Raw genomic sequence first — 15,843 nt, 5'->3', positions numbered from 1 at the left:
CCTTGATATTCTGTGTTGAAGAGATACCTAAATGGGCATCTGAAGCACTACATGGCAGGGAATAGTGCCACCATCTAGTGCTCAACAAAAGATACCAAGAGAACTAAGAAAAAAATGATAATATAAATGATATGGTCCATATACAATGAAGGGATTACATATTTTAAAACAAAAATCAAAGAATCATCTTTATTAAGGTATTGACATATTCAAGTATGCCTACATAAAGTAAATTTACAAATTTGAATAGCATTGTTTCCCAACAAATAGGGTCTAAACCCACTTTCCCCCCCTCCCCAGACAAACCCCCCCACCTATGAATGAGTCATACATATCACAGTGTCAAGTAAACATAATCAAGGAGTATATAACAAATTTGAATCTACCTATGAATAAATTATGTATATCACAGTGTCAAGTAAACAGTCTCAAGGAGTATATACTAAATTTGACACCATAAACATAGGTAGAAAACATCACTACATTGTGATTAGTAAACATAACATGAAACAGTTAAATTAAAGATTAATATTCCACAGGTGCTACTAATGAGAGGGAGGTATGAGTGCTTGTTTTAACCTATCAGTAAGCTCTTAATGGTTTAAAAAGATATGGAGGGTACAGACACACCAGGCTATAAATACGGGAAACTGCCGAAACGTGTAAGCCTGTGTGCTGCGCTTTCCTCTCTCACTACTAATCAGGTGTCAGGCTGTCACATTTTCTAATTTTTAAATATTTTTGAATAAAATTTTGAATTTTTATCTTACGGAGTGTGGAACCACTTTCTTTTTGGCATTAATCCTAAAAGTGCACATATTTTTCTGGTTTACAAGTTGAGCAATCCATATTTACCCTGGCTATTTTAATGGATAAACATAGTCATCAAGTTCAGGTGTATACATGAATTAAAAACATTTTCTATATGGAACATCATTCAACATTTTCACCAGAATACTATTTTTTTGAGATAATAATAGTATGTTAGCATATAAACTATTCATATTGTCCAGAACAGAATAAACAAAGTGGTATGTCACAATATCAGTAAATAATCAGTTGTATGATCTTTAATGGGCCTATCTAACAGAACCTTTAGTCATATAAAACCCACATACATAAGTAGTGTTCATTACAAATGGTCACTAGGTTGTTGAGTGCCAGTAAATGGACCACAAAGAATAGGATATAGGGTAGGTAAACATAGTCATCAATTTCAGGTGTATACAAGAAAGAAAAACACTTTCTATATGGAACATCATGCAACAATTTCAGCAGTATACAAATTTTTCGAAATAATAATATGTTGGCATATAAACTGTTCATGTTATCCAAAACAGAATAGAGAAATGTGATATGTCACATTATCATTAAATAATCGGTTGTATAGTCTGTAATGGGCCTATCTAATAGAACCTTTAGTGATATAAAACCCACATAGATAATTCATATTCATTACAAATGATCGCTAGGTTGGTGGGTGTCCATAAGTTGACCTAAAAAAATTAGGATATAGGTTAGGTTAGGGAAGAAATGGAATAGGGAAAGAGTGGAGAGGATAGGTGGGGAAGAGGGAATAGGGAAGAGAAAAAAGAAAAAAAAAAGGGAAGGGGAAATGGACTGGTTATTGATATGTATACGAAGTTTCCCTATTTATGTAGCCAAGCGTCCCATATTAGCCAATATGTGTACATTGGATCAATCGAGTTGAAGAAGTGTCTCTCCATATTTGCCATATAGTCGATCACACCCTTGATTTCTTAAAGGCTTGGGGGTTCGGGGGATTTTCAGGATCATGCTATACATAGCTTAGTTGCTGTGAAAATGTATACCAGCAGTCTCCTCAAGATCTGGGTTGTATCTCCTGCCATTATATGTAAGAGAGCACTAAGTGGTGTTATCTGAGTCGTTAAATGTAAGGAGTCGCACATATCTTTAACTTCTCTCCAGAGTGAAGATATCTTCGGACACTCCCACCAGATGTGAAGATCAGTCCCTTCCTCCCCACACTCATGCCAACACAGGGGTGAGGATCCCAGATACATTTTGGCGAGTCTAGCAGGGGTTCTGTGCCACTTCAGTAGTACCTTAATATAGACTTCTAGCATAGTGACACAGTGTATGGTCTTTTTTGTGAGAGAAATAGCATTGTCCCAATCCTGATCAGGAATGTTGGTACCTACCTCCCTAATCCATGCCTTATACTGCCATGGTATCCCCTGGGTAAGGTCAGATAGGAGTAGATTATAGTACAATGTAAGGGGTTTACAGTGCTTAGAGCCTTTACTCCATCTGATCTCCCATGGAGTAGTTTTCCTAGTAGAAGTAGTGAGAAAGCCCCATGTCTTTAGAAAGCTGAGGACTCTTATGGATTCAAAAGGAAACCAGGGTGGCGTCGGGTAAAACCTGGCCTGTATCGATGTAAGGTCAAGAGTTTGACGCTGATCAAAAAAATCTCCAACAACAGAGTATCCTCTCAGTACCCAGTCATGCGAGTGGATATTCTTAAGGTCCCAAAAAGCACCCACTGTGCTATGTATTGGTAAAGGGTGGGGGGCAATCAATAATCGATTTCTTAAGGATTCCCAGATTAACAGGTTATGTTTCACCACAACATTATGTAGGAGGGGTTTTAGTTTCCTACCGTTAGGGACCCAAATTAAGTCTATCATTTCCAGGCCTTCCGGTATCCCCGAGGCCTCTAGGAGATACCAGCCCGGTCTATCTTCTTTGATGCTCCACACAGTAATGTGAGATAACCTTGCTGCCTCGTAGTAATTAGAAATGTTGGGTGCAGCTACCTCCCCCCCCCCCCCCAGGGGAATGATCTATGCAGTGTATTATAGGCTATTCTATGATTCTTGTGTTGGCAAATGTAGTTAGCAAAGAGTTTATGTATATGGAACAGAGTGGGTTTCGGAACATTAAGCGGGATGCATCTAAATATATACAGAACCTTCGGGAGCAGGGACATTTTAACCGAGGCAACCCTACCTAACCAGTATAGTTCTTTAAAGTCCCACTTTTCTATTAGACATCTGAGATTATGAAGCAGTAAGCTATAATTGTCTCGGATTATCCGGTCAGGGTCCGCACTCAAGAGTATACCGAGGTGCTTAAGGTTCTGTGTAGACCATGAAAAGGAATAGAGAGACCAAAGCCGCAATAGGGTGGGTTGATCAATCTGTATGGGATATCCCTCCATCTTGGTGTAGTTAATTTTATAGTAGCTTAGTTCACCGAAGTGGTGAATCATGTTAAAGACTGCAGGTATGGAAGTCAGTGGTGCCGTTAGGAGTAGGGTCACGTCATCTGCAAAAAGGACAATCTTTTCTGATGGCGATAGAATGGGTACCCCTGTGATTAGGTCAAACTGTCTGATTCTCTGGGTGAAAGGTTCCATTACCAGTGCAAAGATAAGTGGCAAGAGGGGCAACCTTGCCTAGTTCCATTACTGATTGGAAATTCTGAAGAGCAAAATACCATGCTCCTCACTCTCGCATGAGGGGCTGAGTATAAGGTCCTAAATGCTGTAATGAAGGGTTCAGGGAACCCAAAGGAACGAAGGACTGCCCAGATGTAATCCCATCTGACCCTGTTGAAGGCTTTTTCGGCGTCCAACGACAGGGCCACCATGGGGATGTCAAGTCTATTTGCTTCCGTAAAGACTGAGATCAACCACCTCGTATTATCTGGCCCCTGTCTACCTAACGTAAATCCGACTTGGTCGTAATGTAGTATTGTAGGGAGTAGGTGGACAATTCTGTTGGCGATTAGCTTCGTATAAAGCTTAGTATCCAATTTAATGAGGGATATGAAACGATAGTTACCACATTCTGTTTGATCTTTTCCTGGCTTGGGGATGGGAATAATAGTAACTTCCAGAAATTCCCTGTGAATCTCTCCCGATTCCCTAATCTCATTAAAGAGGTTCTTCAATATTCCCATGAGTTGCGGCTTCAGTTTCTTGTAGAATGTCCCCGTGAAGCCGTCAGGTCCAGGGGCTTTGTTGTTTTGTATCTGCTTTAGAACATTCTCAATCTCTCTGGATGAGAATGACTGCCTTAGCATTTCCCTCTTTTTTGGCTTTAGCCAGGTTGCTAATACAGAAGCCTTGAATGTATGCTTTGAACGCGCCCCATCTAGTCTGTTGGGAGGTGTCTTCTTCCGAATTATGTCAGAAAAAGTCAGTGGTTGCCTCTTGTAGCGACCCCAGGAATAGTGGATCCGCCCAGAGAAATTGCGGGAATTCCCATCTAGGTCTGGATGTGAGCGCTGCATTACCCGGGAGTGTGATGGTTACCACATCATGGTCCGACCATGAACAAGGAGATATTTTAGCTGTGCGGACATCATTCAAAGTCCACGAATCCGTAAAAAAGTAATCTATCCAAGAATAAGATCTATGTGTCGGGGATAAATATGAATAATCCCTGTCAGAGAGCACCAGACATCAAAAAGCTGAAACTGGCAGACCAAGTCTCGGAACCATGGAGCAGAGGAATTGATATGGGCATCGCCAGAACCCGAACCGGAAATTTTCTTATCCAGTTCTGGTTCCCATACTAAATTGAAATCTCCTCCTATGAGGACGGTTCCTTGTTTAATTTTATCGACCAAAGCAAAGGTCTTTCTAAGAAATTTCAATTGCCCCTGATTGGGGGCATAGATATTAACCAGTGTAAATTTGTGATTATTCAGCTTACATATTACCATTACATATCTCCTCATATAGAGCCTCCGAAAATAAAGAGGCCTGGGCTTGTTATTATCATGGGCAGTTGGCTAGGAGGGGGTGGGCTACGATATAAAATAGAATAGAGTACAAAATATTATAATATCACAGTATAATATAATATAATAGAATATAGGAGCCTATCCACCGGGGGGACACTATTAAAATGGAAGTTAAATGAAACAATCGGCATCTTATGGGGCCTAGAAAGCTATTCACCCTGAGATAAGATCTTAGTGCAAGGGCCATTAAAAAATAATTGCTGAAGAAGTGCCCTGAAACATAACCATGAATCAATAGTATCATAAGAGGGAGGGGATTGACCAACATGAACTCTATTAGAAAAGAAACAAAGAGAAAAAACGGAAAACAACGACATACTACAGTAAATACAGTCTGAACATAGCATAACCTTGAGAAACATTAACAAATTTAGTGTTATAAAATAGTGCGGCATCATGATAGTGGATAAAGCTATCTGGTCTAAGCCTATATGTAATTCCTAGAAATAATGGTGCCTTTTCTCCAGGTCTATCTCAGCATTAAATGAACTTATCAGTCAGAAGGCTAATGGTTATTAGATCTGCTGTCATTGGGATGAATCTATTTCCCGGTCCCTCTGGTAATATGTCTAGGTCATCATAGAATATACCCCTAATCTTTTATTAGTTATTTCAACCCGGGTAGAAACTAACTTGTGGGGTCCGGTAAGTCCTGTGTCTAGAAAAATATATATCTTATATGGTGTAGCTTTCCGGTTCCCAGAATGTAAACTGCCGGACCCTTAAGGAGTCCCTATGTTATAAAATTGGGCATCTGGATCTAAATCAGGACCTATAATTTGTTGTGCAGTCGGCAGAGTGATAGCTGTATCCCAACCTATTAGATAATCTAGGGGGTATCTCGTCATACGTTAAGTCGCCTAGCTCAATGTCAGAAACCATTGGGAACCTTTCTCCCAATTATGGGGGGTTCCACTAGTCATCCTGAAAGCGCATCCTAGCATTGGTATCATGACAGTCTGGTGTGTGGATGTATATAACAGATATCAAGTAATAGGCCTCCTCAACTGAACTAGAAGGCATGTTGGGATTACCCCTGCAACAAAAACTCGCCTAGGGCCATAAAGGGCCTAACATCAGGGGATTAGCAGGTATAGCTATATATGAAAACATATGAATAACAAGTGTATAAAAACATTATAACAAAGAAAGGATATACATTACTAGTCGACGTTCTCTGATCATCTTAGTTCACAGCTTGTGGAGTCCAGAAACATAAATGAGCAACAGTTCAATCAGTTCAAGACAGAGTCTAATTCCTGGTTTTGATGTTTAACATTTGGGGCTTGTAGTCTCTGTGCGAGGGGATCCCATTCCTTAGCCATTGGGCTGAGCCTCTCAGGCCTATGATGAGCTGGAGTTGTAGCGTCCTGGGTCTCTGGGGACCGAGCCCGCAGATGATTCAGGGGTCCTGAAGGCTCCTGGAACCAACGGTCTAGGAGTTCTTTTCCTCGGGAGGGGTTGTCCAGCGTGATTAACAATCTATCCTTGTGGATCAGGAGTTTAGTCGGGTATCCCCATCTGTATTTGACTTCTTTCTTCCGAAGTATAGTCATGATTTCCCTGAAAGAATTTCACTTTTTCATTGTGTACTGGGACAAATCCGGAAAACCCTGGATTTTTCTGACACCCTCTGGCAAGGAGGAAGTGTTGAAGGCTGATTTAAGTATTTGTTCTTTGTACGTAAAGTAATGAAAGCATGAGACGTCAGCTGAGACGTTTCTACCTCTTGGGAGTCTGTGTGCCCTATCTATGAGGGATTCGGATGGGCTAGTGGCTGATTTGAGATGTTTACAATATTCCAGTATAAAGTCTCCAAGCTCACTGGGGGACACATCTTCTGGGATACCCGGAACCTAAGATTGTTTCGTTGTGAACGATCTTCGAGGTCTGCCACCTTGGCCTCAATGACATCTACATGCTCCACTATATTCTTCGAGTAAGAAATTAAGTTAGCTTGTTCTATGGCTAAATCTTCCTGTTTAAGTTCTAATGCTTCAGTACGTTCATGCATAGCTCCAATGTGTCTACGCAGCTCAGCAACAGAGCCACGGATCGTTTTAGTGAGTGTCTCGTCCAGATTTTTCATTCTTTCGGTAAGAGTGTCAACAATTTCAGAGACTGTGGTGTCAGTCATTTTAGCTGAAGAAGTTGAAGTTGAAGTTGAGGGCATTGCTGTAGTCTGGATCTGGGGTTCAAGTTGAGAAACTATCACCGGGCTTTGCAGCGTGCTCTCAGGTATTATAGCTGCCTTAAAGGGATCAGCCAAGGATTTCTTAGGTAGCGCAATAGAATGTTTCTTTCTGTTTCTCTGTGGCATGTTAAATTCTGCAATTCGGGATTTGGCTATAGGAGGCCCCAAGACTCTGCACCGGCCCCCCAGGTGGATATGGACTTAAAGTGTTAAGCCATGGTTACTCCCAGTAAGGGGCTATGAAACAGGGCATACTGTGAGGCAGTTTGTGATACTGGTTACCGCCGCCCAGGCCAAAAGTGCACTTAGAATGCTGCCAGACTCAAATATGTGTCCCTCCTCAGGGACTATGCCACCACTAGGCGCTGACGGGAAAAGGATAGAGGATATGACCCGCTCTTATGTTAGGAATGAGAAAGGGTGAGGAGAGACACTACATCACTGGCAGCAATACAAACGGGTTGGTGACCTCAGGGTATTGCTGCACTGGAAGAATGCAATATAGGTTACTCTGGTTCACTACTTAAGTGTATAGTGTAGTCCCTCTATATTTAGTAGGGCTAGGGCAGAGACCAGCAGCGTGGTAAAGCACCGCCGGCTATGGCAATACAAAGAAGCTGGGGGTTTTCCCTGATTATTCCAGGATGTCTGGTAGTAGCTTGGTCTCAAAGCAATCTGTCCAAAATCCAGCTCCTAGGAGGGGTCAGGAGTGGCCTGTCTGTGTCAGTCTAGTATGTGGTAATTGTATGCCACGTGGGTAAGGCCTAGAGGTCCAGCTGATTCCACTGGCCAAAGTAGTTTTATAGCTCCTTTCTGGAATTCTCTCTAGTATTTATGGCCTTTATATCTGAGGGCAATATTCCTGTTGCTGACTTCCCTTAGTGTTTTCCAAACAAATCAAGGCAGTTAATCTCATGTATGGCAAGTGGGGGAACTAACAGAAAAATAAAAATATACTGCCCCCAATGTTTACTCAACCTCTGTGTAGCTTTCCCTATTTGTAGAGCCTTGTAGCCCACAATGGTATTATACGTGTGTAGTAAGGGAGACTATGGAGATCACACGTACAGCAGCTCCTCTAACACAATTTCCAGCCTGTATGATAGTCTCACCTATGTCCCGCGATAGTACCGGTCTTATAAATCCGGTCATTAGCAGAAGGTCTCTGTAGGCTGTGTTCTAAATGAGTCCTGAGTCTCTTATGAGTTGTTGCACAGTAGCGGTCCAGACATTCCGTCCTGTGTGTTGCACCCTCCGGTCTTGCTGTGAAGGGTTTCCTCTCAGCTGGTGCTCACTTAGAAGGTGCCACAATGATTCCAGAGCGGAGCCCCGACCCTCCGGAGTTCAGATTAGTGAGATGAAGTTCTGTTCGAGTCTCTTTTAATGGATAATTCATATCATTTTTATGAAGGAGACAAAATAATTTCTCATTGGTACTGTATTCATTTCTATTTAGTTAGGAAAATTTAATTTTTTATTATTATTTGAAGGAATTATTTATTTAAAAAATCTAAAACTAGAATAATTTCACATAAAGAGGAATTGAAATTTTTACTGAACAAACATCTCTTCAGATATATAAAGTTTTTTGTTTTTTTGAATGAAGACTAATATAAAAATGATTACAAATGTTTCTTTCTTACAGAACCTACTCATTTAACATAGCTTAAACTCTATTATTGCTCAGAAATTGATAGAGTATAGTACATAATCATTCTAACCATCATTATTTTCTTTCCATGAAAGTTAATTTGTCATTAACTGTGATTAAAGTTAATTTAATAACCACAGGGTGGATGTATGAGTCATAACGAGTTTCTCTTTGGTTTCTTTTTAAGATATTAACAAAAAAAAATATTTAAATTAGAAGGAAATGAAGCCTGTTTAAATGTTAATTCTTATCTTCCAATTTCAGGCACAAAGGAAACAGCATTTATTTCTGCCGTGACCGCAGCAGGTCTGGTACATTCAGTGACAAGATCCTGCAGTGCCGGAAATATGACAGAATGTTCATGTGACACGAGTCTGCAGAATGGTGGTTCTGCCAGTGAAGGATGGCACTGGGGTGGCTGTTCAGATGATCTGCAATATGGAATGTGGTTCAGTAGAAAATTTCTTGATGCCCCATATAAAAATGAAAGTGGTCCAGAGTCTGATGTATTAAGAACAATGCACCTACATAATAATGAAGCTGGCAGACAGGTATGCATTGAATTGATATTTCAAATATATGTTTTCCAAGCATGGCCTTAAAGGAACATCTTTTTGGGGTATTTGCACACTAACACCAACAATTTTGATTGGTGATTGTTTTGCTTTTGATACAGGGTAACAGATAACCTCAGGCCAAAGGGAAACCGTATACAAAAACTTTATTTAACAAGTAACTAGCAATACAACTTGATCAGAGATAATAAATTCCAAAATTAAATGTATTATAAATGGTACATTCTACCAAGCAATATCACTGTATCAGAAATAATGCATGCAACAAAGATAAGAAATAAAGCAGCGTACACTGAGGATGAGGGCAGGGTAGATGGAATCCAAAACAGGATGTAATGATCCAGTGTTTCTAAAAAAAACATGGCTGCTGATTTCATGTGTTCATAGACTGTCTTTCACACACAGCTTTATAACTGACAAGTAACATTAGCCATCAAGCACATGGCTACAAAAGAAAACTTCCAGTGACAAGGGGAAGTAACATGTTTCTATTCCTCCTAAGTATTTAGCACAAGGAATAATTTTAATGGAGATAAATTACTTAATTATGTATAGTAAAATTATTTTACAGTATACTTTTATTTATTTTGCCCTCCTTTCCTTGACTTAGAGGCTGAAAATTGTTTGTTTCTAGAGCTTAAAATTGAAAGAGCACACATCAGCCTTCAAAGCTTAACTTGGATACATATTTCTCCCCAATTTGCAGTTTATCTTATGATTCCTACTGAAGCTAAACAATGAAGATTTTGTTAACACAATGACAGTGACAAATCATGTCATATCCAGACTCCATCCCTATTGGCTCCTCCAAATATGGAAAGTGGTGGTGAAAAACTATTGCACCAAACAAGGTGTTAATCTGCGCTAACATTGTTCAGAATCTGCAGATATGTTCATCTATTTAGGAAAACTGCAGGACAATGTTGTAATTACAAGGTGTTTACTGTCCCTTTAACTCCTTACTCTCCCTTACAGCCATACATCTGCTGTGTTATGTTAAAACCTACCTAATTGAAGCAATTTCCTTCTTACGAACTGTGTCTCAAGTTGTGAGGAAAATCACTAAAGATCTGTCCACTCATTGCCTAAGTAGGTAGTGAATGCCAATATCTTAAATTAATTTAAAATGATTTAAAAACATGTGGCTGGAAACAGAATTCAGGGATACGATTTATTGTGTTAAATGGGTCACCTTTTCAATGGGATTAAGTTAGACTCAATTGGAGCTTTTATAAACCAGGTATGATCTGTATAGGTTAAACTCCATGGACTTCTGTCTTCTTTCAACTTCATCTACTATTTTACTATGTTACACATTTTGGGTATATACATGTCAATACAGTCCATAAAGTGCATAATCATGTGACATATATGCATATCTATGTGATAGCTAAAGGTTTAATACATCCTTACCAACAGGGATTAAATATGAAAATACTACAATGCTTAATAATTTATTATTTATGTTTTTTTTCCTCATTAGGCTGTGGTTAAGCTGATGGCAGTGGATTGTCGTTGCCATGGTGTTTCTGGGTCATGTGCTGTCAAGACCTGCTGGAAATCCATGTCTTCATTTGAAAAGATTGGCAGTTATCTTAAGGATAAATATGAAAGCAGCATCCAGATATCCGAGAGACTGAAACGAAAGGTACGGCGTAAAGAGAAGAATTATCGAAAGATTCCTATCCGGAAAGAGGAACTTGTGTACACCAATCGGTCTCCTAATTATTGTGTAGAGGATAGGAAATTGGGGATATCCGGGACCCATGGACGGGAATGCAGTCGGACTTCCGATGGACCAGATGGCTGCAACCTTCTTTGCTGTGGCCGCGGTTACAATACACATGTTGTTAGAAATGTTGAAAGATGTGAATGTAAATTTGTGTGGTGCTGCTACGTGCGATGCAGACGATGTGAAAGCGTGACTGATGTTCATACCTGCAAATAATGTTTTCCTGAAAACAAAAGAAATCAAAAGGACAAACTTTGTTGTTTTTGCACATTAGAGAACAACATATTAACTTGTTAGGGATCACCTGGATGTGCATAAATGTCACACAAGTCCGCAATTTAAGGACTACAATAATGTATATACATGTCCAATACAGGTCTGTGCATTTCTCACAGCTAAGGTCATAGGGCATATGCAGGTACACAGTTGGCTTGTGAACCTCTGAACCAATCAGGAAGACATCAACATAACACAGCAAACCAATGTTCACTATAAAACTTATATGCAAAAATACTCAAGTCAATAAATAGCAGTAGATACCCCTGTGTAATTCAGTGGGCCATGCTGGGTAATATATTAACATCCTGCTTGTAAATAATGTGCCCTGTGCAAGTGTCATACACTCATAATCAAGAAGGATAAAGGTGCAGTATTAGAAGTGGCAGTCTGAAGATGAATATACCAGCAGTGGGAATTCCACAGTGCACAGAAGATCTGATGCTAAATATACATTTCAGCTACTATTTAAAATGTAGCATAAATGTTTTGCAACTACAATAGTTACTTAATAAAGAGAGATGGGAGTCAAAATTAAACTTTCGTTATTAGGAGAGTGAGCGCACATGATAAGGAGGGAGAGCACACATGATTAGGAGAGGGAGCGCATATGTTTAGGAGAGTGGGTGCATATGTTTAGGAGAGTGTGCGCACATGTCTAGGAGAGTGTGTGCACATGTTTAGGAGAGTGAGCACATATGTTTAGGAGAGTGTGCGCACATAATTAGGCGAGTGTGCGCATATGATTAGGGGAGTGTGTGCATATGATTAGGGGAGTGTACGCACATGATTAGGGGAGTGTGCGCACATGATTAGGAGATTCAGCATACATGATTAGGAGAGTGAGCGCATAATTAGGAGAATGAGTGCACATGATTAGGAGAGTGTGAACAAATAATTAGGAGAGAGAGCGCACATGATTAGGAGAGTGTGCCCACATGTTTAGGAGAGAGAGTGCACATGATTAGGCAAGAAAGTGCACATGATTAGGAGATTCAGCGCACATGATCAGGAGAGTGTGCTCACATGTTTAGAGAGAGAGCGCACATGATTTGGAGAATGAGCGCACATGATTAGGAGAGTGTGCGCACATGATTAGGAGATTCAGTGCACATGATTAGGAGAGAGAGTGCACATGATTAGAAGATTTAGAGCACATGATCAGGAGAGTGTGCCCACATGTTAAGGAGGGAGAGCGCACATGATTAGGAGAGTAAGTGCACATGATTAGGAGAGAGAGCACACATGATTAGGAGAATGAGTGCACACGATTCGGAGAGAGAGTGCACATGATTAGGCCAGAAAGTGCACATGATTAGGAGATTCAGAGCACATGATTAGGAGAGTGTGAGCAAATAATTAGGAGAGAGAGTGCACATGATTAGGAGAATGTGCCCACATGATTAGGAGAGTGTGCGCACATGATTAGGAGAGTGTGCGCACATGATTAGGGGAGTGAGTGCACATGATTAGGAGAGAGAGTGAACATGATTAGGAGAGTGTGTGCACATGATTAGGAGAGAGTGCGCAGATAATTAGGAGAGAGAGTGAACATGATTAGGAGAGAGATTGCACATGATTACGAGAGAGATTGCACATGATTACGAGATACAGTGCACATGATCAGGAGAGTGTGCACACATGATTAGGAGAGAGAGTGCACATGATTAGGACATGATTACGAGATTCAGTGCACATGATCAGGAGAGTGTGCACAAATAATTAGGAGAGTGAGTGAACATGATTAGGAGAGAGATCGCAGATAATTAAGCGAGAGAGTGAACATGATTAGGAGAGAGATCGCACATGATTACGAGATTCAGTGCACATAATCAGGAGAGTGTGCACACATGATTAGGAGAGATAGTGCAAATGATTAGGAGAGAGTGCAGAATATATATATATATTTTTTTATTTTTTTTTTTTAAAAAAGCAAAAAACAAAAAAAAAACAGTTTACAAAGTATTCTTGTTGAACTTCTCTCTTTTCCAGGAGAACATACTGAAGTAGGCTCAGGAGTGTGCATGTGTTTGTAGGAATGCATAGCAGCTGTTTTTTTCCCAACAACGTTTGTAAAAATGTTTTACACAAACTGCAGAAGACACATGCACACTCATGAGCCTACTTCAGAATGCTCTCATGGAAAGTAGCTAAGTTCCAACAAAGAATACCAAGTGAAAGGAGTAACTTAAATTTGATAATACAATTCAAATGGGAAGGTTTTTTGTTGTTGTTTAATTGTACATTGTAATTCATAGAACTGTAAATCTGACTTTAATTTCTCTTTAAGTCATTAAAAAGTCATCTGTGCGCTCATAGGGCCCCATGATCTTTTCAGTGGACGGACAAGGTTCCTGATTTAAGCACCATTCTGCAAGCCTTTGCGATGAATGACACTGCCAGCATATACAATTGCAAGGGCTCCATAGCAGCATCCACTACTTAGTACATGAAGCCCATAATATGTGGAATACAAGCTAGATTCTAGTCTTATAAAGATTTTTCATAAACCTCTATGTTCATTTTCACAGTAATGCCTTATAGAATCTATCATTCAAACTTAGCCACAAACATGACAAGGGTTTATTATATTCACTTTTGCATATAAATTAATCTGGAATAATTCACTCATGTTCAAGAAATGTCATTGATCCTAAAACTTACTCCTTTGTAACCATGAAGGGGTTAATGTGAAAACCTTTTTTATTACAGTAACCAAATAACTAAAATCACACAATTGCATAGTCATTTTTATTTATTTACACACAATTGTAATAAATAGGGAAAAGTTGATTTAAGTGAATGGCACACTGGGAAAAAAAATAACCCTAGTTTTATGGTAATCATCAAGAAAATGCTAAAGAAAATTCATATTTTTGCTAAATGGGTTTGAAGAGCATTTATAAATAAACAATTTGTTTTCAGTCATTTTACTTATCAGTGAGGGTAAAATAAAAGGGACATGAAACCATATTTTTTTTTCTATTTCATGATTCAAGTAGAGCATGAATTATTAAAAAATCTCCCTAATTCTATTATCAAATATTATTCATTCTTGGTATCTTTTGTTGAAAAGCAGAGACTTACGCTCAGGAGCATGCACGTGTCTTGAGCACTATATAGCAGCACTTATGCAAGAATGTTAAAGAATGTTAGCACTATTTCCTGCCATGAAGTGTTCCATTCTTACCCTGGGAACAAAGCAAATTTAATAGCAGAAATAATTTAGAAACTTTTTTGTACGCTCAATCTGCATCACAAAATAAAAATATAGGGTTTCTTATTACTTAAAAAAAATGTAGCTAAACTGTTGATACATTTCTAGATACTTACTATAAGATTGCTATAAGTTTATTCTTTCACAACTCCTTAAAAGGACAGATTTTAAGAATTTTTCTTTTAAGCCAATCATAGACTAAGTCACCTGAGCACAGAAAAAGCTGGTGTGGGAAATACTGCTTTGCTTTGTGGAATGTAATTGTTTCTTCTCAGTAAAAATAGAGATGTAATAAGTATTGCAAAACTTAAAAGCTTTTAACAGGCTAATGTAGTTAAAAAAGACATAAAACACTTCTTGATTACAAGATCTTTTTTTCTGTAATCTTGCTATAAAGTAACATTCCAACCAAGTGCAAAAACCTTCTGAATACATTAACATCATATTTGCTACAATGGATTTTAATGGCTATACTCTCCACACCACTTCTCTTATTTGGAAGAGTTAATCCAGATTTGTTACTGGAGAAGACAAAGCTTGCCACAGTCATTTTGTTTGCAAAACATGCATTTAATTGTTGTATCTTATCTGATGCTAACATGCTATTTAAAAAATCTATATATGTATATACAACTCTGTATACTATTTTAATGTACAGCAACTTGTGTGTGCTGTGATGCACCCCAAGAAAATGTTTTATATCCCAAGAATTATTTAGTGTAGAAAATTAGAGCAGCTTAAAAGTTCTTAAAAAGAAACAAACAACAAAAAAAGTAAACAAAAAATATTTTTTAGAAATAATAAAATTGATCATATTATTCAGTTTTGTATTTATATAGGAAAATGTTATATTTTCATGTAAAAAAAATGTTTTATACAGGCTTTAAAAGCTTAAGAGAAAATATTATGAATTTCAAAATGTAAAAATCATTTGTTTTTTCTTATTTGTGTAAAATGTACATTTTGTATATATTTAAATTATGCAGTTTTGTGTATTGCCTCAGAAACCAAAAGCTTGTATTATACTTTTTCTTTTTCTTTTGTATTGTGCAGTATGTGTGTGATTCATTTTATGAGTTTCTAACTCTGTTATAGAGGATGCTAAAACAAAAATATCTATGCAAATATTAAACCTAGAGACTTTTTAAGACTTTTTTTTTATATTTTTATTAAAGAAATAAAAACTTTTAGAATTGTATCTTTTATAATAAATGTTTTGCTGTGGATATGGAAGCAAACTTTCAATACGTCTGGACATTGTGTCCTTTAATGACTTTATTATTATTTGGAAGATATTTAAAGGGACATTTCTGCAATCTTATCAGCTACTTGCCTATGTACATTGTCCCTTTAAATACTTTTTTTTATATGCATAGTATATACCAGCAATAAAAGCACTGC

The 15,843-nt window shown here is 38.4% G+C and overlaps 1 protein-coding gene across 1 annotated transcript in view; it reads left to right on the top strand.

Annotated features, from left to right (window-relative positions):
* WNT16 (Wnt family member 16) overlaps positions 1–15,279 on the top strand; it is a 39,674-nt gene extending 24,395 nt beyond the window's left edge. The window contains exons 3-4 of the mRNA XM_053719770.1: positions 8,907–9,193; positions 10,701–15,279. Of these exons, the coding sequence (XP_053575745.1) occupies positions 8,907–9,193; positions 10,701–11,165 (752 nt within the window). The 3' untranslated portion in view covers positions 11,166–15,279. The remainder of the gene's footprint in view (positions 1–8,906; positions 9,194–10,700) is intronic.
* Positions 15,280–15,843: the final 564 nt, after the last annotated feature.

The sequence above is a fragment of the Bombina bombina genome, chromosome 6 (assembly GCF_027579735.1).
Source record: "Bombina bombina isolate aBomBom1 chromosome 6, aBomBom1.pri, whole genome shotgun sequence".
In the NCBI taxonomy this organism is placed as follows: Eukaryota; Metazoa; Chordata; class Amphibia; order Anura; family Bombinatoridae; genus Bombina; species Bombina bombina.
Note: the sequence above shows the minus strand (reverse complement) of the source record. Positions and strands in the feature narration are given on the sequence as shown.